A 25,000-nucleotide genomic window follows, 5' to 3' on the forward strand; every position below is an offset into this window, starting at 1 on the left:
CGTCATTAGCATACGTACTGTCTTTCCTAGTTTTTCCTATTGAAGTCTTGGCATTGTTCGTAAATACATTCTACTTATCAAGACTTTGAATCAGTCTATACTTCTGCATTTTCTCTTCTGGCAAGCTTCTAGGGAAAAAAGGAAGAATAATTCAAGATTGTTTCTATTTACTTTTTCATTTGCTAGTCGACGGACTGCCCCCCCCCCCCCCCCCCCCCCCCCCAAATTTCGGCGGCGTCATCATGACCGCTGTTTCTATCCATCAGTGATGAAATAAAGCATCCCGAAAAAATTAATCTCCGGTAGAAGCAAATTCCGCCCGCTGTCTTCTCAATAAAGAAACAGCCGCTGCGATGTGACTCCCAGATATTCATACACACCACACACACGTGATTTGTAAGATGGCCTTGCTGAAACCAACGCTTACTTTCCTCCAAATCTTTTATTTTTTTTTTAATTTGTTTATTTGCTTTTTTTATTTTAATTTTTTTTTTTTTATTTTTTTTTTTTTTTGAAGATTGGAGAAGTGGAAGGCGGTGTCGCGACGTTATACCTTGTCTACTCGTAGTTTGTTAATTTGTTAATTTATTTGTTTTCTTTTCTAATAATTGATTTCTTCTTTTTTTTTTGTATATATAAATATATATTATATATATATATATATTATATATATACTATATATATATATTGTGTGTGTGTGTGTGTGTGTGTGTGTTGTGTGTGTGTGTGTGTGTGTGTGTTTTTCCTTCTAATAACTGATTTCTTCTTTATATATATATATATATATATATATATATATATATATATATATATCATGTTACCTTCTGTTACTTATTTTAAATGAACACATTATTCTTTGGAAGCTTGAATATTTCAAGTCAGTGGCTCCTGTTGAATTGTTTTATATGAATAGGGTTCGTCTCCTGAATAATAATAATAATAATAATAACAATAATTATAATAATAATAATAATAATAATGAAATCTTCGATATTAGAATCTCCCACAGACGTCCATCCTTGTGCAGGTGATGTAGATTCTCAGTTATTCTCAATAATGAAATATCTTGATTCTCGACAATAGCGTTTTCCAGTATTTAAGGTAAACTACATGTATTCGTTTTTGGTTTATCGTGATTGTCAAATAATATCTGGTCTGGTTTCATCTTGATTCAGAAGAGATCTGAATTCTCAAGTTAATGGCGACGCCAGAGTGATCTTAGTGTGTAAGGTATCTTGACATTTAATGTTGTCAAGTCCCTGATTGTTTTGAAACGGTGATTTGATTCCGTAAAGTTATCTTAATTCCTAAGTTACATATTTCAATTTTTATGATAACTTGTAATTTTATAGATTTGTCAAGACTTGAGCTACCAAATAACTCAGTTAGAACTGTTTAATTAAGGAAAGTTCTCTGAAAGCTTAAAGAATTTGCTTGCCAAAGAACTCAGCTGGTGAAAATAACTTCGCTGAAAGTATAGGCAGTTTTTAGAACCGTTGAAAATAACTTCTTAGAAAGTACAGGCGATTTTTTTATGAAATAACTTCTCTGAAAGTATAGACGATTTTAGAATATTTGGAAACAACTCATCAAAAAAAGTTTAGGCGGTTTTTAGAATTGTTGAAAATAACTTCTCTGTAAGTATAGGCGGTTTTTAGAATTGTTGAAAATAACTTCTCTGTAAGTATAGGCGGTTTTTAGAATTGTTGAAAATAACTTCTCTGTAAGTATAGGCGGTTTTTAGAATTGTTGAAAATAATTTCTCTGTAAGTAATTTAAGGCGGATTTTTAGAATTGTTGAAATAACTTCTCTGTAAATATAGGCGGTTTTTTAGAATTTTTGTTGAAAAATAAGTTTCTCTGTAACGTATAGGCGGGTTTGCTTTAGAATTGTTGAAAATTAACTTCTTCTGTAAGTATAGGCGGTTTTTAGAATTGTTTAAATTAATTTCTCTGTAAGTATAGGTGGTTTTTGGAAAATAACTCCTCTGTAAGTATAGGCGGGTTTTAGAATTGTTGAAAATAATTTCTCTGTAAGTATAGGCGGGTTTTAGAATTGTTGGAAACAATAAACCTTCTCTGTAAGTATAGGCGGTTTTTAGAATTGTTGAAATTAATTTCTCTGTACGTTAATAGGGTTTTTGGTTTTTGGAAAGTGTAGGACTGGTTTTTTAGAATTGTTGAAAATAACTTCTCTGTAAGTATAGGCGGTTTTTTAGAAAATAACTCCTCTGTAAGTATAGGCGGTTTTTAGAAAGTATAGGCGGTTTTTAGAATTGTTGAAAATAACTTCTCTGTAAGTATGTAGGGGTGTGCGGTTTTTTTTAGAAAGTATAGGCGGTTTTTAGAACAATTGTTGAAAAACAATAACTTCTCTTCTCTGTAAAGTATAGGTCGTTTTTTTTTTTAAGAAAATAAACTCCCTCTGGAAAGTCATAGGCGGTTTTTAGAACTGCTGAAAATAACTTCTCAGGAAGTATTGGCGGTTTTTAGAAGTTTAAAATTACTTCGCTGAAAGTATAGGCGGATTAGTTAGACCTTTAAGATAAAATTTCTGAATGTATAGAGGGTTTTTAGAACTGCTTAAGATAACTAATCAGAAAGTGTAGGCGATTTTTTGAACAGTAAAATAACTTTTCTTAATGGATTGGTGGTTTTTAGAACTGCTGAAAATAACTTCTCAGGAAGTATAGGCGGTTTTTAGAATTTAAAATTACTTCTCTGAAAATATAGGCAGTTTTTAGACCTTTGAGATAAAGTTTCTGAATGTATAGTAGGTTTTTAGAACAGTTTAAAATAACTAATAAGAAAGTGTGGGCGGTTTTTAGAACCGTTGAAAATAATTCATTAGAAAGTATAGGCGGTTTTTAGAAGTTTAAAATTACTTCTCAGAAAGGATAGGCGGTTTTTAGACCCTTCCTTGAGATACAATATCTGAATGTATAGGAGGTTTTTAGAATTGTTTAAAATAACTAGTAATCAGAAAATGTAGGCGGTTTTTTGAACAGTAAAATAACTTCTCCGAATGGAGAGGCGACTATTTAAAACTGTTGAAAATAACTTCTCTGAAAGTGTAGGGGTTTTTAGGATCTCACCCGGGAAAAACTCCCCATAAAATTGAAGATTCGTGTGATGTCACTTCGCTAGTTGTTATTATTTAATGAAGGGCTGCCACAACTACTTCCGAAGGTGAAATTACGAGTTTTTTTTTTTTTTTCTGTCGGGTTGTAGTAGAAGTTCGCTCTTAGTCAGATAGTTTCAATGCACAATGGGATATATATATATATATATATATATATATATATCTATATATATATATATATATATATATATATATATATATATATATATATATATATATATATATATATATATATATATATATATATATATATATATATATATATATAGACGGCGACCCATATAAAAATGGGAACCAACTGGAAAGAAGTATCTATATATATATGTGTGTATATATATATATATATATATATATATATATATATATATATATATATATAATATATATTTAGCCTATGAAAACGTTTCTTCAGATGAGACTATCATAATTTGTTTTCTATTATTTTCGTCTCAGTTTCTTCCCCGTTCACCTCGAGAATTTACAACGTAATGTCATTGCCGTTTTTCTTAACATTTTTTTTAAGTTCTTCCAAGTGATTCTGTGTTTCGCGCCTCCATTTCAGAGTTATCTCTTTCCTATCATTTTCGTTTCATTCCATTCCCCGTTCACCTCGAGAATTCACAAGATATGATAATTTTATCAACATTTTTTCTTAGGACTCTTCTCAAATATTTCTAAATGATTCAGTGGCACACGTCTCCATTTCACCTAATAAGGTTGTAAATATTCATCACCAACTGATGTGTTCTCCGCGGGTAATGGTGATGAATAGTGGTCCTTATCTACAGTGTCAATAAAGGTGATAGTTCCTTGTATGAGGATTGTCGCTTCTAAGTCAGAATTCCCAGGTGACTTCCATATATTCGCGTCCTATAGCTTTTATTACCTACTCCGAAATTTTTCTTGTACTCTCTCTCTCTCTCTCTCTCTCTCTCTCTCTCTCTCTCTCTCTTATATACACATATATATGTTTATATGTATATATACATATATATATTATTTATGTATGTATATATGCATGGGTTACATACATACATCCCTTCTCGTTTTCTAATGCAAAGACCGATCCCTTCTCGTTTTTTGTTGCAAAGACCAACTCCCTTCTCGTTTTCTGTTGCAAAAGACCAACCCCCTTCTCGTTTTCTGTTGCAAAAAACCAGCCCTCTGCTCGTTTTCTCTTGCGGAGGATAATCCTTTAACGTTCTCTGCTGTAGAGACTAATCTCTTTCGTTTTCTCTTTTAGAGACGATCGTACTCGGCGAAGAAAAGGCGACGAAGAGACGAGATGATGATGATGCCTGGGAAGCTGTTCTTCCACCTGAAGCTCCTGTTCTGCATGGTGGTCGTGGCCACCGAAGGCAAGAAGAAGAAAGTCAAGAAGAACGTCAACATGTGCGAGATAGAGGAGGCCCAGGTTATCTTCTGCTACTGCGACATCCTCGAAATTGATAAGGCAAGTGGGGAGGGAGGCGTGGCTGTTTGTATCTCAAGGGGAATGCTGGAGTAATTTTTATCTGAAGGAGATGCTGGATTAAGTGGTCTCCTTTATCCTGAAGGTTCAGTAAGGGAGGCAGAGCTGTTTATATATGAAAGGGGATACTGGAGTAATTGGACTCCTTTTTCTTGAAAATGTAGCAAGGGTTCGGTAGGGGCTGCAGTGTGCTAGTTGAAAGCTGGTGTTCTTAAGTAGAGACTAATTTCTTTGAATTTAGGTAAATTTCCTTTTATGTAACGAAAACATTTCCGGAGTCGATTATGTTATTTGTGATTCTGTAACTCCTTCTTTCCTTCTACTACTAAGCTTGGGAATTCTCTTCTTGCTTCTGGTTCTCCTTAGCTTGCAGAATTTCATCGTGCATGCGACAGGTTTTTCGTTTGTTTGCCACATGGTTAAACCCTGCCATTTTTCCTTCTCTTCATTTAAACATTTGTTTATATTGTATTTTGTGGACATTGACGAGAAGGCAGCCCTTCAGAGGTTGCCGATCTGTTTGCACTTGTTTTCACAGAAAATTGATAAAGATAATATAAAGCTTTTCCTTCGCCTTTCCTCTCTCTCTCTCTCTTTCTCTCTCTCTCTCTCTCGTCCAAGATATTCTGATGAGAGAGGAAGATGCCATAATCTACGAGAAGACGGTATTCTTACAGAACAAATCCTTTTGAGGAGATTAACAACCCAAGTAATATACATTAGGCTTCCTCCCTTTCTGCCTGCAGTTATTTAAAAGACACGACAGCCTTCTCTCTCTCTCTCTGATTAGACAGCGAACGACAGAAAGGTCGTAAAAACAGGGATTCCGTCCGAGAGACGCCTTTCCTGTCGACAGACGTCGGGATCTTGTCGCCGGTGGAGTTTTTTTTATTTTATTTTTTTTTTTTATTTGTGATATTTTCAGTTTTTCGTGGTCTTCTGTGATGTGTGTGAGATCACTAGAATTTACTCTCTCTCTCTCTCTCTCTCTCGTGGCGTGGCGTGGTCGGTATGGTGTTGGCGCACCACCTCGGTGGCCGCGAATTCGATTCTCGGGCATTCCATTGATGTGTGAGAGCTGTGTATTTCTGGTGATAGAAGTTCACTCTCGACGTGTGTCGGAAGCCACGTAAAGCCGTTGGTCCCGTTGCTGAATAACCACTGGTTCCATGCAACGTAAAAACACCATGCAAACAAACGAACAAATCTCTCTCTCTCTTCTCTCTCTCTCTCTCTCTCTCTCTCTCTCTCTCCGCTGCAATATTCATCTAGAAAAATTGGGTAGGTAACGATAATTTCTCTGTTTTGGGATATTTGCTGCGATAAGCGTGACCTTATCTTCATAAGAAATGCCGCAACATCATGTGTATGTAAATACAGAAAGGACTGTTTTTATGGTTTGATCTGACTTGCTTATTTGTTGTCTACATCTTGTCACTGTCAACGAGAACAGCAGCTACAGCATTAGCCATGCCATGTTTACTTATGACAGTAACGTCGGCTTTGCAACTTTAGTCGCAATTCAACATTTTAATTTAAGAGATGAAACCGAGTCGCTTTATTTATTTATTTATTTTTTAAATTATTTATTTTCTTCTGATGTACATGTGGTAGCGATTTCTGGCTTTAAAGCTCTCGAGAGCTCAAGTGTCGGGATATCGTGTGTCAGACCCCGCATAAGAACTTATGCAATTGCTGTATATTATGTTTACAAAGGATGTTTGTTAGTTCTCGGACCTCTTGTAGTTATTGTTTATAATTCATCTTCTCAGTCGTTTCCCTTGGGAATTCAGATTTTCTCATTTTCTTCATTCCAGATTTTTATTTATTTTTAATTTTTTACATCAAGCTTGGGTTAACTATTTTATCTACCATCCAGGAGTAAAAAAAAACAAAAACAAATAAACTAGTATAATTAGTTATAAATTTGAGTTTATTAATTTTGTACAGCTTTGAGAAATTCGTGGTTTGCAATTTTTTGTGTGATGCATATTTGTTCATTTGCGATATGTTACATATTTATCCATATGTGATATTATCCGTTTTATACATACATGCTACAAATATATATATTATATGTATGTATGAATATCTGTATATATATATAATATATATATATATATATATGTATATATGTGTGTGTGTGTGTGTGTGTGTGTATAAAAATAGTTTTTATGAATTAATGGCCTTTTCTCGTAGATTTTTTTAAGGAATTCCTATTTCTGTTTTCAACAATGCATCAGTATGCAAAACTAAGTCTCCCCCATTACGTAACATGACTAAGTAACGCATAACGCAACCACACCTCCTTAGCAACAGAGGTCCTTCGACGGATGTCTGCAAGGATCCCATTATACTCACCCAGCTTACATTTTTGATCAGGGGGGATCCTGCCATCCTTCTTCAAGTGTACTAAATCCTTCGATGCGTTACTTGATCTGATTAGGCACTTGTTCGGTGACTCCGTATCTGCGCCCTCGATCGAGATAATAGACCCAGCTTTCCATTGAGTGATAAGGGGTGAGGGGCGGCGGGGGCGTGGGCGGTGGTTTGGGGGGTCCCCACCCTCCTTGGGGGAAGGAAGGATGGAGGGGAGGGCGCTATCCTTAGCAGAGGATAAAAAAAAACCAATCTCTAATCTACGTAAAGACAGAAAGCCGCCTATCAGGGCTGGAGGACTTACCGTCCCTCCAGAGAGAGAGAGAGAGAGAGAGAGAGAGAGAGAGAGAGAGAGACTTAGCTCGTGGGATGAATGAACCTGCGTCACCTTAAGAGGGAAAATTAATTTTTTATTTACGGAAACATAGAAAGAGCAAGAGAAGGAAGCAGAGAGTTTCAGATCGGGAGAAAAGAAGAGCGTGATTCTCTCTCTCTCTCTCTCTCTCTCTCTCTCTCTCTCTCTCTCTATATATATATATATATATATATATATATATATATATAGCATGTATATATGTATATATCATAATATAATATTATATATATATATATATATATATATATATATATATATATAGATATATATAGTATATTAATATATATGTGTGTGTGTGTGTGTGTGTGTGTGTGTGTGTGTGTGTGTGCTGTCTCTCTTTGCAGAAGAGATGCTTGTCATGCATACTGTTTTAAGGTCCCGTCTGTCTATCTAACTGTCTATCTATACTACATATATATGTATATATAATATAGACATGTATCATTATAGATAGAGACAAACCGACAGACAGGCGAATCTTAAACCAGTATAACTGACTAGCATCTCTCCTGCCCGGGAAGAGAGAGAGAGAGAGTAGAGAGAGAGAGAGAGAGAGAGAGAGAGAGAGAGAGAATAACTGATGAAGTCATCCTAAGTCCTGGTTGCTTTCCAAAGGCCGACAGGTGTTAAGAAAGAAAGCGCAAATGAAATGGGCTAATAAACTGCTCTCCGAATCCCTCAAGGAACCTCTCCTTCAGGGGGCGAATTATTTTTACCCCAGAGGTCGGCATTTCCTCAACCCCCCCACCCCAAACCCTCGCCCCCAACCCCCCCCGCGCGTGTGTCGATCCCAAAGTAGTTTATGGCGAGGGAATAAATTGAATCCAGCTCGGAATAAATTCACTTTACGTTATAAAGGCACAGCCACAGAGAGAGAGAGAGAGAGAGAGAGAGGAGAGAGTTTTGTAGTCCGAAGTTGAACATGGGAAGAAGAGGGATAGTATTGATTATATTATTTCATTTTGTTAATGTTTTTATTTTCCTCCATTGATTATTTTGCAATAATTTGCAATAAATCATTCACTGTCATCTTTTGAGAGAGGAGAGAGAGAGAGAGAGAGAGAGAGAGAGAGAGGGGGGGGGGGGGGTAGGGGGGGGGGGGGGACGGTTTGTGGTTCGAGTGAGTAAAGACGAGGAGCAGTTTTGAATCTGCATTATGGCTTTATGGTAATGTTTTTATTTTTTCCCTCAATAACTTGCAATGAATCGCTCATTTTATTTTTATTTATTCCTTTTTGGAGGAGGAGAGAGAGAGTAGAGAGATGAAAGAGAGAGAGAGAGAGAGAGATATGAATAGATAGAGAGAGAGAGAGAGAGAGTTTTGTGGTTCGAGTGACTGAAGAAGAGAAATAGTATTGAGTCTTCATTATTGCTTTTTTTTTCATAATAATTTTCAATGAATCATCCATTTTTATATTTTTCGACCATAAAACTTGGAGGGAGCATATTTTGTTCTTGTTTTATTCCATTGGCTTTAGAATGTTTAGCCTTTCAGTGGTTAAACGGTACTTTTTATCCTAATCTCTTCACAATACTGAAAGTCAAAATTTCGTGTTGACACGAATGTTACTCATTGCAACTTTTGATTTCAATGTCAGAATATTATTGAATAGCATTAACAGTGTTTATTTGCAAATCCTTGTCTCTTTAGTTGATTAATGTTTAATGAGGTGTTCCTTGCAAAGCAGTTCCTGAAATGCAATATCATAGTGGAACTGAGATGTCTTCAAAATCAACATGAAAAAGTACGGTCGGAAAATAATATCTAGGTTGCTAGTTCACATATTTGCAAATGCCAAATGCTCTCTCTCTCTCTCTCTCTCTCTCTCTCTCTCCTCTCTCTCTCTCTCTCTCTCTCTCACACATGGGAGATTTTGTGATTCTATGCATAGCGGATTCAGGGAAAATCTCTTGATTTGCTCTGTATTCAGAATAAAAGTTATTGTCTCCTGTTCAAATGGAACGAGACTCTCTCCTCTCTCTCTCTCTCTCTCTCTCTCTGTACGCCAGCTGTATTCGATTGTCATAGATTATATTGGTAATTCGATAGCAGCCCCAGAGCCTCTGGTGGCAACGAGATTTGCAGGCCAAGTTATCAGACGTTTATTTCATTACTCATTCACTGCATTGCAACAGAGTATTGCTTCTTTCCGAATGCTCTGCCATTGCAACGCAAACTCCCCCTCTTTCCAAGGTCATTGCGTATTGAAGTTATGACGGTAATAATTTGATATAGTATCTTCTTCTACTGTAGTTTTTATTGCTTTTTAAGAGTTTTAAAATTAGTGGATGGTGTTTGGAATATTTTCGTGAAAAGTTGTAAGTCATTCTTGTGATTTATTACTTATCTGATAATTCTGGACGATTTACCTTTTTAGTGGTAACTAACTTTGAAGTTAATACAATTATTATTATATTATTTATTATTATTATTTTATTATTATTATTCTTATTATTTATTATTATTATTATTATTATTATTAATCCCTGCAGGCGGAAGAAGGTAACTGCTGGGTCATCAAGGTGATAAATTATTATTATTATTATTTTTTATTTTTTTATTTTTTTATTCTTTATTTTTTTTTTTTGCTTTATCACAGTCCTCCAATTCGACTGGGTGGTATTTATAGTGTGGGGTTCCGGGTTGCATCCTGCTCCTAGGAGTCCCATCACTTTTCTTACTATGTGCGCCGTTTCTAGGATCACGCTCTTCTGCATGAGTCCTGGAGCTACTTCAGCGTCTAGTTTTTCTAGATTCCTTTTCAGGGATCTTGGGATCGTACCTAGTGCTCCTATGATTATGGGTTACGATTTCCACTGGTATATCCCATATCCTTCTTATTTCTATTTTCAGATCTTGATACTTATCCATTTTTTCTCTCTCTTTCTCATCAACTCTGGAGTCCCATGGTATTGCAACATCAATGAGTGATACTTTCTTCTTGATTTTGTCAATCAACGTCACGTCTGGTCTATTTGCACGTATCACCCTATCTGTTCTGATACCATAGTCCCAGAGGATCTTTGCCTGATCGTTTTGTATCACTCCTTCAGGTTGGTGTTCGTACCACTTATTACTGCAAGGTAGCTGGTGTTTCTTGCACATGCTCCAGTGGAGGGCTTTTGCCACTGAATCATGCCTCTTTTTGTACTGGTTCTGTGCAAGTGCCGGACATTCGCTTGCTTGCTATGTGGTTTATGGTTTCATTTTTCGTATTGCACTTCCTACATATGGGAGAGATGTTATTTCCGTCTATCGTTCTTTGAACATATCTGGTTCTTAGGACCTGATCTTGTGCCGCTGTTGGCATTCCTTCAGTTTCCTTCTTTAGCTCTCCCCTCTGTATCCATTGCCAGGTGTCATCGCTGGCTAGTTCTTTAGTCTGTCTCATGTATTGTCCGTGAATTGGTTTGTTTTGCCAGTCCTCTGTTCTGTTTGTCATTCTCCTGTCTCTGTATATTTCTGTGTCTTCGTCTACTTTTATTAGTCCTTCTTCCCATGCACTCTTTAGCCAGTTGTCTTCACTGGTTTTCAGATATTGCCCCAGTGCTCTGTTCTCGATGTTGACGCAGTCCTCTATGCTTAGCAGTCCTCTCCCTCCTTCCTTTCGTGTTATGTATAGTCTGTCCGTATTTGCTCTTGGGTGTAGTGCTTTGTGTATTGTCATATGTTTCCTGGTTTTCTGATCTATGCTGCGGAGTTCTGCCTTCGTCCATTCCACTATTCCTGCGCTGTATCTGATTACTGGCACTGCCCATGTGTTTATGGCTTTTATCATATTTCCGGCGTTGAGTTTTGACTTGAGTATCGCCTTGAGTCTCTGCATATATTCTTTCCTGATCGTGTCCTTCATCTCTTGGTGTTTTATATCCCCTTCTTCCATTATTCCCAGGTATTTGTATCCAGTCTCATCTATGTGTTTGATGCTGTTCCCATCTGGTAGCTTTATCCCTTCAGTTCTTGTTACTTTGCCCTTTTGTATGTTGACTAAGGCGCTTATTATTATTATTATTATTATTATTATTATTATTATTATTATTATTATTATTATTATTATTATTACTCCTGCAGGCGGAGGAAGGCAACTGCTGGATCTTCAACGACACCTCCGAACACGAGGACATCTGGGACAGCTTCGCCTCGCAGACGAAGATCAAGAGGCTGACGCTTCACCTGCGCCCTGACGGCTCCCTGAAGGTCATCCCATCGGAGGTCATCGGCTACCTGTCCTCCTTGGAGTTCTTCGAGGTGGGTGTTCTCGGTTGCCCTCACTGTTTTTTTGCTTTCGCTGCAGCTGATAATGGAAAAGTGTTATTATGTGTGTGTGTGTTGTGTGCGGTGTGTGTGTGAGAGAGAGAGAGAGAGAGAGAGAGAGAGAGAGAGAGAGAGAGAGAGAGAGTCTTTATATTTTTTATCAAGAAAACTAAGCAGTTTGAGGCAAACTTATTTCTTAGGAAATCATAGCAAGTAAGACCCGAATTTAAAATTTTTGCCGTAACAGTTGTCTGATGTATGATTTCAAGAAGTTTGAGACAAACTCTTTCCGTATGAAATCATAGCAAATAAGACCTAAAATTTAACATTTTGACCTTAAAGTTAATCTAGTTAGTATACAGTTTTCACAAGACGCCTTAGAGAAATCTGATTTCTCCTGAGGTAAAGAAGTCCACTTAGTAGAATCGGTACAGCATACGAGACAAAACAATCCCACAAGGTTTGCCACATTTGTAAAGGAAAGTCAGTGAAGTTGCGCCAAAAAAAAAAAAAATAAATAAATAAAAAAAAAAATAAAGGGCAGAAACCTCAGTAAGAATTAAGATGGAAATATTTTCCAGGAGATATACCTAATCCCTTTTAAATACTTTCGCATACAAATAGATATATTAAAAGGATACTTAACTAACACAAGGAAGGCAGCGCCTCAGTGGCGTGGTCGGTTTGTTCTTGGCCTGCCACATCGGTGGCCGCGAGTTCGATTCTCGGGCATTCCCTTGAGGCGTCAGAGATGTGTATTTCTCACTCTCGACGTGGTTCGGAAGTCACGTAAAGCCGTTGGTCCCGTTGCTGAATAACCACTGGTTCCATGCAACGTAAAAACACCATACAAACAAACAAACACAAGGAAGGGAAGTGTGGCCGAGTGTACCTCAAAAGCCTACCGGTCAACCAAGGCTTTTAGAGGGCTTTGATACAGAAACTATAATGGTCATGGCTGTTAATTAAGGTTTTCGTCCCCTCGCAAGGCGACGAATAACGATGTCTGTGATGATAATTCACCTCCAAAGAGACTTGTTATATATTTTCGTCGGTGGCGGGAAAGCGTGAATGAAATTTACGTAAATAGATCACTAGATAAGGTAAAATTCATGTAAATAGATCGCTAGATAAGGCCAGTAAAATTTATGTTAATAGATCGCTAGATAAGGCCAGTAAAATTTATGTAAATAGATCGCTAGATAAGGCCAGTAAAATTTATGTATATAGATCGCTAGATAAGGCCAGTAAAATTTATGTAGATAGATCGCTGAATAAAGTGAATAAAATTTACGTAAATAAATCGCTGGATAAAGTGAATAAAATTTACGTAAATAAATCGCTGGATAAAGTGAATAAAATTTGCTTAAACAGGTCGCTTGGATAAGATGATTAAGTTTTGCGTAGATAGATCGTTGGATAAGGCCAGTAACATTTGCGTAAATAGATTGCTGCATAAGGTAAATAAAATTTGCGTAAATAGATCGCTGGATATGGTGAATAAAATTTACGTAAATAGATCTTTGGATAAGGCCAGTAAAATTTACGTAAATAGATCGTTGGATAACGTGAATAAAATCAACGTAAATAGATCACTGGATAACGTGAATAAAATGTACGTAAATAGATCGCTGCTTAAGGCCAGTAACATTTGCGTTAATAGATCGCTGGAAAAAATGAATAAAATTTGCGTAAATATATTGCTGGATAAGGTGAATAAAACTTACGTAAATAGATCGATGGATAAGGGGAGTAAAATTTTCGTAAATAGATCGTGGATAATGTGCATAAAATCTGCGTAAATAGATCGCTGGATAAGAGGAATAAAATTTGCGTAAATAGATCGCTGGATAATGTGCATAAAATCTGCGTAAATAGATCGCTGGATAATGTGCATAAAATTTAAGTAAATAGATCGCTGGATAAGGTGAATAACATTTTTGTAAATAGATCGTTGGATAAGGTGAATAAAATTCACGCAAATAGATCGCTGGGTAAGGTGAATAAAATTTAAGTAAATAGATCGCTGGATAAGGTGAATAAAATTTTCGATAAATAGATCCCGGAAAGGAAGACCAGTCGTGTCATTTGATTGAAAGAAAAGAATTTAGTTTTGTCTCACTCATAAAACGAAATATAAAATATTTACATAAAACTCTTTTGGATCTTTCCTAGGTAGTGATCCCCAAGGGTTTTCAGGGGTCGTTAATTAGGACTAATATTTCTCGGGGGTCGTTATGTTGATAATATTTGCAGTATTTTGTTTATACTTTTACGAGATTGTACTAAACATCCGCAAAGGTGGATACATACCTGGTTAAAACCCTTCAGGTTTGTAACTATCTAGGAGAGATCCAAATATTTATATTTATGTGAAATTGAATAATAAGAAATACGCGGCAATCTCATCAATTTTATCCTTTACGTTGTCGGTGTATAAGATGAATAAAACACTTATTAAGCAGATCCCGCGACACTTCAGTTCGACGTCATTTCAACAAGGTAAAAGGACGTGGCATTTGGCTTCAGAAGCCGCTGATTGGGGTCCATGATTTATGCAAACGAGCAGCTTTCAAAGGTTATAACTTAATTCGTTATGAAAGAGGGGCGAGCGAGTGAAAATTCTGATATTACCTGGAGAGAGAGAGAGAGAGAGGAGAGTTGAGAGGAGAGAGAGAGAGATTGAGAGAGAGAGTCTGTTGATAGTTGGTAATTGTTAGAGAGAAATTTTCTTTGTATACTTAGAGAGAGAGAGAGAGAATCAGTAGTGGAGGAGAGAGAGAGAGAGAGAGAGAGAGAGAGAGAGAGAGAGAGAGAGAGAGTGGTTTTAGTGGTAAAGTTAAAGAGAAATATAGACATAAAGATTCAGTATACTTGGGGCGAGAGAGAGAGAGCCTGGTTTTAGTGGTAATGTTAGAGAGAAATATATATAGGGAAAGTTTCAATATACTTGGAGAGAGAGAGAGAGAGAGAGAGAGAGAGAGAGAGAGTCTGGTTTTAGAGGTAATGTTAGAGAGAAATGTCGAGAGAGAAAGTTTCAATATACTTGGAGAGAGAGAGAGAGAGAGAGAGAGAGAGAGAGTGGTTTTAGTGGTAATGTTAGAGAGAAATATAGGGAGAGAAAGTTTCAGTGTACTTGGAGAGAGAGAGTGAGAGACTGGTTTAGCGGTAATGTTAGAGAGAAAGTTTCAATATACTTGGGGAGAGAGAAAGAGAAAGAGTGAGTCTGGTTATAGTGGTAATGTTAGAGAGAAATATATATAGAGAAAGTTTCACTATACTTGGAGAGGTAATGTTAAAGAGAAATATAGAGATAGGGTTTCAGTATACTTGGAGAGAGAGAGAGAGAGAGAGAGAGAGAGAGAGAGAGAGAGAGAGAGAGAGAGAGACTGGTTTTAGTGGTAATTTTAAAGAGGAACTGAGATAAAGTTTCAGTATACTTGGAGACAGAGAAACGCACACAGAAAGAGAGAGAGAGTCTGGTTTTAGTAGTAATGTTAGAGAGAAATATATAGAGAGAAAGTTTCAGCATACTTGGAGAGAGAGAGAGTCTGGTTTAGTGGTAATGTTAAAGAGTAATATATAGAGAGAAAGTTTCAATATACCTGGAGAGAGATAGAGAGAGTCTGGTTTTAGTGGTAATGTTAAAGAGAAATATAAAGAGAGAAAATTTCAATATACCTGGAGAGAGAGAGAGAGTCTGGTTTTAGTGGTAATGTTAAAGAGAAATATATAGAGAGAAAGTTTCAATATACCTGGAGAGAGAGAAAGTCAGGTTTTAGTGGTAATGTTAAAGAGAAATATATATAGAGAAAGTTTCAATATACCTGGAGAGAGAGAGAGAGTCTGGTTTTAGCGGTAATGTTAGAGAGAAATATAGAGAGAGAAAGGTTCAATATTACTTGGGGAGAGAGAGAGAGTGAGTGAGTTTGGTTCTAGTGGTAATGTTAATGAATTAACAACACATACAGAGAAATATTTATGGAGAGATATGTTTTTTCATAACTTGGAAGTTGCCCTTTTGATTTTGAAGACCACTGGGAGTCTCTTGGAAGATTAAGTCGTTGTCCTTTAAGTGTTAAGGCCAATTAAGCGGACGAAACAGCACTTCCATTTAGCCCAGACCCAGTAAAGACAAGAAAATGAAAGGTGGAGCTCAGAGATAATTAGACATTTTCTTCTTTTAGATAAAAAAAAGTATTAATGAGCTTATCAAGACAGGTAGGTTCTTGATCGACCAACGAACTTTGCTAAAGAGATGCAATTTAGGATTTCTTCAGTTATTTCCTTCGTTCTAGATCGTTTCGCAATTACATTTGACGACAGTTTCCCCTGTCCAAATTCATCGTAAATGAACCTGGCCCCCCTTTTTTTGTCTCTTTTTGTAGAGTATATTTGTAACAATATAAATTCACGTAACATACTTGGCTGTTCTCGTAACTGCTGTTACCCCTTACTGTTTCGATAAAAGGTTTTAACTGTATATGGTCATAAAATTGTTTGACCTAATTTGCATAATTATAGATATTTGGGTATGAAACAGTAATGCCTACACATATCCATCTTAAATAATGTTTGGTCCCATTTTCCCATAACCGCTGTTTTGTTGTAAGCTGTCTTTCATACACAGTTATTGCTTCCTGCATTTTTCTGGGTTTTTTTCCCCTTTTGCATTCTTCTGTCGACTCCATCCTTAACCTCTTCAATTAACCCCGTGATCCATTGGGTGCTTTGTTTTTCCCTTCGTTTTCATTTCTCCTTGACACTCTCCTCATTTTTCACCTTTTTTTGTCTCGTTTCTAGTTCCTTTTATCTTTTCATGGATGTAGACTTTTATAGACTTTATGATCTTGTTTTTTTTCTTTATCTTTTCATGGATGTAGACTTTTATAGTCTTTATGATCTTTTTTTTTTTTTTTATCTTTTCATGGATGTGCTTTTATAGACTTTATGGTCTTGTTTTGGTCGTTTTATGTTTTTAACCTGCTGAAATTTCTTTGTTCATTGTTACTATTTTGCTCATCTATTTTGCATCTGGCCTCTCTGCCTGGTTTCTTTCCGTCACCATTGCGGTTTTTATTTATTCAGCCATTTTCTGTAAAACTGAAGATAAGTTTTTCAAACATATATTCATGAAACCTCTCCAAACAGTTACCTTTTTCTAAAAGTAAAAGCTTTTGTCTACGCAAACTACATCAGTGATGAATATTTTAATGCTCTTACTGGCCTTCACTGATCTTTCGTATCGTAACGCCAGTATATATTTAAAACTAATCCGACGCCCTGAAATGAGTGCGCCATTTGTCCACAGTAGTTCATTGTTCGAAAATTGCTAATGTTTGAATGAAGCTGCAATGCAATTCAAGTACCTGATGTCTGTTTTCCCAACAGTATCACACCCAGTAAAGGCCTATCATGTCTTGATTTTGTAGATGACTTGGTAGTCTTCTGCCAGTACATAGTCGTTCCTGTTGTGTTAGAGTTCTTCCAGCTCAGATCAGATGCTTCAAGTAAGCCTAATATAAAGTTCTTCTCTTGTATTTAATATAAGTGTACAAATTATATTTACCTCTGAATCATCATAAGTGTTAGATGTTTTTCCCATATTTTGGATCTAATTCGTGCTGTAACTATTTTCGTTTTCAGTTTTAAGTTCATGGTCGACAAGGGCACAATTTTCGTTGTAATTTCTTTCTCTTCAATAGGTTTTTTTTCTTTCTTTTTTTACTCTCCCGGTTACCAGAAGAAAAATGTGTTACGATTTCTTGAGCAGTCTAAATATCATTAAATGGTGTTGTGTATTCCTATAACTAGATGTGATTACCTCTTTCCGAAGTTTGTAAGCTTTGAATATTTCTGTACATCAAGCCTCGAAAATATATGTCCCAGTGTAATATATACCTTCTTGAAAACCAGAATCGTGGAATATCCAATAGTAAGTTTTACTTAAATGTCACATAAAATCATCCTCCCGAATTAGAACATCGAGAATCATCAACAGACAAACCACCACTAAGTTTTAGGTCTATCGGCCCTCAGACTTCACAAACGAGAGGCTTTTGCTTTGTGTGTTCTAAAACGAGGTGCCGTTACAAAGTCAATTTCTGCATTAGTCACCAACTCACATTTTTGTTGGCATGTGATTTCAGTCTTCCTTAGTTGTTATCTAGGCACTGAATCTATAACATACTTACTCTTCCTCTGGTACGTTTTCTTATTGCAGTTTATTTAAGGTGGGCTTAGTAGTGCCGTCAGTGCACCTTCATGTGGTGCACTGTAGGCATTACTTTAGGTTCTTTGCAGCGTGCCATTCGACCCCTAGCTGCCAGCCACCCCTTTCATTACTTTTACTGTACCTCCTTTCATATTCTCTTCCATCTTACTTTCCACCCTCTCCTAACGATTGATTTATAGTTTTCCCCCTGTTACACCTTTCAAACCTTGTCCTCTCAAGCTGCGTTTCAACGCTGAATGGCCTCATAGTTCCCAGGGCTTGGAATTTGGCCTAAATACTATATTACATCCAGTTCAGTTCACTTGAGACGTTGAAGGAGAGAGAGAGAGAGAGAGAGAGAGAGAGAGAGTATGGGCAATCCATTACCCATGTTGTAGTTTGTACCAACGTGAATATATTATAATAAGTCAAATCATTTACAAGGTAAATAACGCTTCCTCGTACGTTCCAGGTCCAGTACGCGACGTTCGGAACGGTGAGTGCCTTCAGCTTCGGCAACTCGACCACCCTGTCGAAGATCTCCCTGGCGAGGAACTCCATCAAGACTTTGGCTCGGAACGCCTTCGCCCACCTGACGTCCCTCACCTTCCTGTCCCTGGGCGAGAATCACATCACGGAGGTCAACCGCCACGTTTTCGTGAACCTCCCCAATCTGACGGAGCTCTACATGGACAGGAACAACATTACGATACTCCATGACAGGGCTTTCCAGAACCTCCACGGGTTGACCAATCTCGCCTTGTTCTCCAATCAGATTCAGGTACGAGGATCTTTTTAAAAACTTATAGGCCTATGGTTTTAGCATGGTATGAATGGACTTGTTTCCAATCGGATTCAGGTACGAGGATCGTTTTAGAACTTATAGACCTATGTTTTAGCATGGTATGAATGTACTGTTTCCAATCAGATTCAGGTACGAGGATCTTTTTAAAACTTATAGGCCTATGTTTTAGCATGTTTCCAATCAGATTCAGGTACTAGGGTCGTATTAAAACATAATTACTGTATAGGCCTATGTTTTAACATGCTACGAATGGATTTGTTATCAATCAGATTCAGGTACTAGGGTCCCATTAAAACTTATAGGCCCATGTTTATCATGGCATGAATTGACTTGTTTCCAATCGGATTCAGGTACGTGGATCGTTTTAGAACTTATAGACCTATGTTTTAGCATGGTATGAATGGACTTGTTTTCAATCAGATTCAGGTACTAGGGTCGTATTAAAACATAATTACTGTATAGGCCTATGTTTTAACATGTTATGAATTGACTTGTTTTTTTAATAAGGTTCAGTTACGACGATTTTTTTTAATCAGACTTGCAGGCCTGTGCTTCAACATGGTATAAATTGACCTGCTGGAATGTATAATTGACCTGTTTTCCAATCACATTCAGGTACGACGATTTTTTAAAAACTTATAGGTCTATGTTTTAACATGTTAAATTTACATATTCATGTACGACGATTTTTTTTCAAACTTACAGCCCTAGGCCTATGTTTTACCATGTTGTAAATTGACATTTTATTATTTTTGTTATTATTTTTAGCAATTCTTTCATGATTTCATTCCTGTCGAAAGAGTAAATTAATTTTTTTTGGCAATCCTTTCGTGATTTAATTTCCATCGCAAATGTAAACTAATGTTTTTTCTTCTTCTTCTTCTTTTTGCGGTTTCATTCCTGTCGAAAGTGTAAATGAATTAAAAAAAAATTCTTTCGTAATTTTATTTTTTATTCCCGTCGAATCGAAAATGTTTTTTGTTTTTTTTTTTAATTCTTTCGTGATTTCATTCCTGTCGAAATTTTTATTTATTTTTTTATTTGGCAATTTCATTCCATCGAAAATGTAGGTATTTTTCTGTCAATTGTTTCGTGATTTCATTCTTGTCAAAAATGTAAATGAATTATTATATATATATATATATATATATATATATATATATATATATATATATATATATATATATTTTAATTCGTGATTTTTATTATTCTCGTCGGAAAGATTATCCAACTTAAAGTGATGTGAGGAAGGGGGGGGGGGGGGGGGGCTGGGGGGGGGGGGGGGGGGGGGGGGCTACGGGGGGGGGTGCGTTTCTTGTGCTTGCTTTAGATACATGGTATTCATTGGCTAATTAGCTGGGGACATTCTTTCTTCTTCTCTTCTTTCCCTTCACCTTTTTTCTTTCCCCTTCCCGAAATTATTGAATCGATGGTACCCGATAACAGTTTCATCGTAATTAAATGCAAGCTATCTTTTTTTTTCTTTTTGTGCTGTACAGCGAAGCAAAGTTGTTGCGGACGACATTGTGGTTAAGCTTAGTTTTTTTTTTTTTGGTGGGGGGGGGGCGGGGGCTTACAGCCCTGCTCATTCCATTATGCTTTTAAGTCTCCGGGCGAATGTTGTACTTATGCTGCATTACGTGTTTATTTTTTATTAATTTTTGTTTTTTTTATAAACAGTGGCGTTTATCCCCATTTTTATGGTTGAAGCTTAAGAAAATCTTCGTTTCTGGTGTATATATATAGAGGCTGCCATGTTCAGACTTCGTTATTAACATCGCTTAGCAGATTATCAGGGAAATTTATGATTTTTGATAAATATATACTTTATGGATGACAGTCATGTCCCAGTCCATCTGCATTCAGCTTGCTCTTACTATGATGAATTAAATTGATATACTTTATGGATGACAGTCATGTTACGGTCTATATATTCAACGAATGCTTACTTTGATCAATAAATTAATATACATCCATGAATTAATTTAAAATGCAATTAAGTAAGAGTATTTATTTTACCAGACTTTTCAGAGGGTAAGTCAGTCAATTTAGCGCCGAGTTTATATTTTGAGTTAAATTGTGTCTTTATTTCCTGGTTATGAAGGCATTCGTAATTAAAAACTTTGAGTTTAGAATATAATTTATGAATGTATGCTCACAGATTAGAGTAACGGATGAGCTGTAAGTAATTAAGACCGAGTTAAAAAGTACTATTTTCTCTTAGATTTTGTTAATGAGTAAATCCTGATTCGGTGGTGAAATTACATTTCTGATGAGCTCTCTGTTGTTGAGGTGTGTCAGGCTAATTAATCGTATTTAATTCTGCGCCGAGGTTAATAATTTAAATAATAATAATAATAATAATAATAATAATAATAATAATAATAATAATAATAATAATAATAATAATAATAATAATAATAATAATAATGATATTGTGGCCCGTGTGGGCTCTGTTTCACATGAATAGGGTTCACTTTCTGAATAATAATAATAATAATAATAATAATAATACAGTGGCCTCTGTGGGTTTGTTCCACATGAATAGGGTTCACCTTCTGAATAATAATAATAATAATAATAATAATAATAATAATAATAATAATAATAATAATAATAATAATAATAATAAAAACAGTGGCCTCTGTGGGCTCTGTTCCACACGAATAGGGTCACCTTTGGAAAATAATAATAATAATAATAATAATAATACAATGGCCCTTGTAGCCTTGTTATGCAAGAATGGAATTCACATTCTGAATAACAGTAAGAATAATAATAATAGTAATGGTAATCATGCTAATTCGACCTTTCCTCCCCTCTACCACAAAGGTCATCACGCCAGACACCTTCAGAGGCCTCATATCCCTGGACACTCTGGACCTGAGCAAGAACCGCCTGGAAGTCATCGGCAACAACACCTTCGAGGAACTCCGCTCCCTTCGGACTCTCGACCTTCAGGAGAATCGCTCAAGTACATCGCGCCGAACGGTTTCCAGGGGCTCAACAACTTGCTGAAACTCAATCTGCAGGTGAGAGAAGAAGAAGTAGAAGGAGGAGGAGGAGGTAAAGGAGAAGGTTATGGTGATGGAGAGAGAAAGGTCCTTGGAGAAGTGTTTTAAGATTTTTAGATGTTTAGGTTTTTTATTTCTTTTTTTATCAGTGATGAGAGATTTTTATTTCCGAGGGAGAGAGAATTGGATATTAAACGACAATTGTAGCTTAATGTCTGTAGCATACTATATATTATATTAATATATTTTATATATATATATATATATACTATCTATATATATATATATATATATATTATATATAATATATATATATATATATATATATATATTATATATGATGTATGTATGTATGTAGTATTGTATGTATGTATTACTATATGTATATGTATGTAGTTACTGTATGTATATGCAATGTTTATATATATAAAAATAAGAACAATAATTTGAATTGGATGGTATCTATCGGAGATATGTATTTAGGAAAAGCTATTTAGAGTATTAATGCACAGAAACATATATATATATAATATATATATATATATATATATATTAAAAGGAGCCCATAAAAACTCCAAAATATAGAAAGTAAGTATAATATATTTCAGAGATTGCTGTCTCTCTCTTCAGGTAGGTAATGGATGAGAAAAGTTACAAGTTCCAGTCTGTTGATATATAGTACTTACTTTCTATATTCGGGTGGCGTGTTTGTGGGGGGGCCTTTTATTAGATGGAATTCTGTTGTGACAACATATTTACCAGTCATATATATATATATATATATATATATATATATATATATATATATATATTATAGGTATATATATATGTGTGTGTGTATGTGTGTATGTATGTATGTAAATAGATAGATAGGTAGTAGATAGTGACACGAGTGGGGTCCTCAAAATCCAGGTATAAAAAGAAAAAAAAATGCAAAATCATACGTTCACGAATCTCTCTTTGAGGGCCAAAACATCCCATGTCCTAACATTCCCGTTCTTTTTGCTTTGCCAACAGGACAACAAACTATTGAAAATCGGGTCGGAGGTGTTCAAACGGGCCCCGAAAGTCGTACACCTGGACATCCGTGCCAACGTGCTCAGCACCCTGGCCTACGAGACTGTGGAGCCCATCTTCAGTAACCTCAAGAATCACACGATGATGTTCTTCTTGGAAGGTCAGTGATGTGACGTCAACGTCCATATGTATATATATATATATATATATATATATATATATATATATATATATATATATATATATATATATATATTATATATAGTATATATATATATAGTATATATATATATATATATATATATATATATATATATTTGTTTGACCGAAGTGAGAGAAAAGCTGTCAGATGCGGAGAAAGATGTCTGTGTGTGAGTGTTTTTTATTTTCTTCATCTAATCGCATGTTGATATTCTTAGTTAACTTCGTTGAAAACAGTTACCTTACCCATTAAATTTTTTTCACCGATTTGTCTTTTTTCTGTATGTATGATTTATTTTATTTATTGTGACTGCAGTGAGCGGTTTTTACATGATTTGCTGTTGTATGCCGTTATAATATATATATATTATATATATATATATATATATATATATATATATGACTTAAGTGAGCTGTTTTTACGTCTTACATGATTTGCTGATGTATTCCGTTGTAATATATATATATATATATATATATATATATATATATATAGATATAATTATATTATAAATTTTATGTAAAATATATATGGTAAATATATATATAATGGTATAATATATGTATATATTATATATATATATATATATAGATATAATATATAGTATTCTATATATATATATAATATATATATATATTATATATAGATATATAAATATATATGTATTTCTATATGTAAATTATATATCTATATATAATATATTATTATGTAATATATAGTATAATATATATATATATATATATATGATATATATATAGTATATTATATATATATATATATATATATATATATATATATATATATATATATAAATTATAAAGGTGTACGTAAAAACTAACCGAGTCAGTTTACAGCAAGATCTAGTAGATATCTTGATCTTAGTTTACAGTAAGTAACCTACCAGTAAAGAATTTCCCGTTTTCTTCCGGGCGCTAATCCAGCCAGCCAGCCAGCTAGTAGTCGAACGGGAGAGAACGTATCGACCACGACCGTTAATAAAAGCATTTTCTCTCCCTCTTAAGAGTCTCGTCGGCACGTTAGGTAATAAGGTTGCTCAGGGAAATGTCCTTGAAGATTTTTGTCTCATTTTCCTCTAGATTTTAGGGCAAAAACTCTGGTATATTTTTCTGCAAGCAAAAGTGGATTTTTTTTTTCTTTTTTTTACTCGTTCGGGAAGCCTGTTATCGCCAAACGGTCCTTTAACGAATTTTCTCCGTCGGAGTCGCTCTTAATTATTTTCCAAATACTTTACTCTGCGGTAATTTCCAATCTTCTGGTGTAGGATACATAAGATTAAAAAGTCTCTGGTTTACTCAAATTGAATCCAGATCTTTTTATGTGTTTTAGAGAAGTTATGATACAGTTTTAATTTTAAATCTAGTGTACTGAAACGACAAATTTTTCTCTCTTTTGTTACCTTAATACGTGTTCTTAACTTTAGTTTTCTGTGAAAGAAAACTATTGTGCCGGCTTAGTCTGTCTGTCCGCACTCAGATTTTTACAACCACTGAGGCTAGAGAGCTGCAAATTGGTATGTTGATCATCCACCCTCCAATCATCAAACATGACAAATTGCTGCCCTCTAGCCTCAGTAGTTTTAATTTTATCTAAGGTTAAAGTAAGCCATGATCGTACTTCTTGCAGCGCATACTACTAAGCCACCACCGGACTGTGGCTGAGTGTCATGGGCTGTGGTTTAGACCACCATTGGACAGTAAACTTGATTGCACGGAAGAAACTTTAGCGTATTTTTTTTACATTTTTCTTATAACCGTTATGATTCTTTATAGACATCTTACCTCATATTAACTTCGATGAACTGATTTTACAGTTGATTATTTTCCTTTAATATCCGATACTTGTCTGTCTTAGAGAAGGAAGAAATCCTTTATTAATATTTACCGTACTCCATAAAATAATAGTTATAGTCAACGTCAGGAACAAGTGTTTATTAAAGCTCTCTCATGAGTGTTTTTCTGCTAAGGCCAGTGAAGACAGCGTCATATCCTCATTAGCTGAAGAAAATAAAAGGTGAAAGAGATAGAGAGAGTGGGTCCTTTACCTGAGTGAAGGTTTTATTTTCTTTGTCTTTTTCTGTGTTGAATATAAAGGGATGAATATAGGA

General features: G+C 35.4%; 1 protein-coding gene across 1 annotated transcript in view; it reads left to right on the forward strand.

The window, feature by feature from the left end:
- Positions 1–25,000, forward strand: part of LOC135204166 (connectin-like) — a 315,936-nt gene that overhangs the window by 144,048 nt on the left and 146,888 nt on the right. The window contains 6 exon segments of the mRNA XM_064234209.1: positions 4,386–4,595; positions 11,441–11,617; positions 18,310–18,618; positions 21,475–21,607; positions 21,610–21,674; positions 22,674–22,833. Coding sequence (XP_064090279.1) covers positions 4,386–4,595; positions 11,441–11,617; positions 18,310–18,618; positions 21,475–21,607; positions 21,610–21,674; positions 22,674–22,833 — 1,054 coding nt within the window.

Source organism: Macrobrachium nipponense, chromosome 44, assembly GCF_015104395.2.
Source record: "Macrobrachium nipponense isolate FS-2020 chromosome 44, ASM1510439v2, whole genome shotgun sequence".
In the NCBI taxonomy this organism is placed as follows: domain Eukaryota; kingdom Metazoa; phylum Arthropoda; class Malacostraca; order Decapoda; family Palaemonidae; genus Macrobrachium; species Macrobrachium nipponense.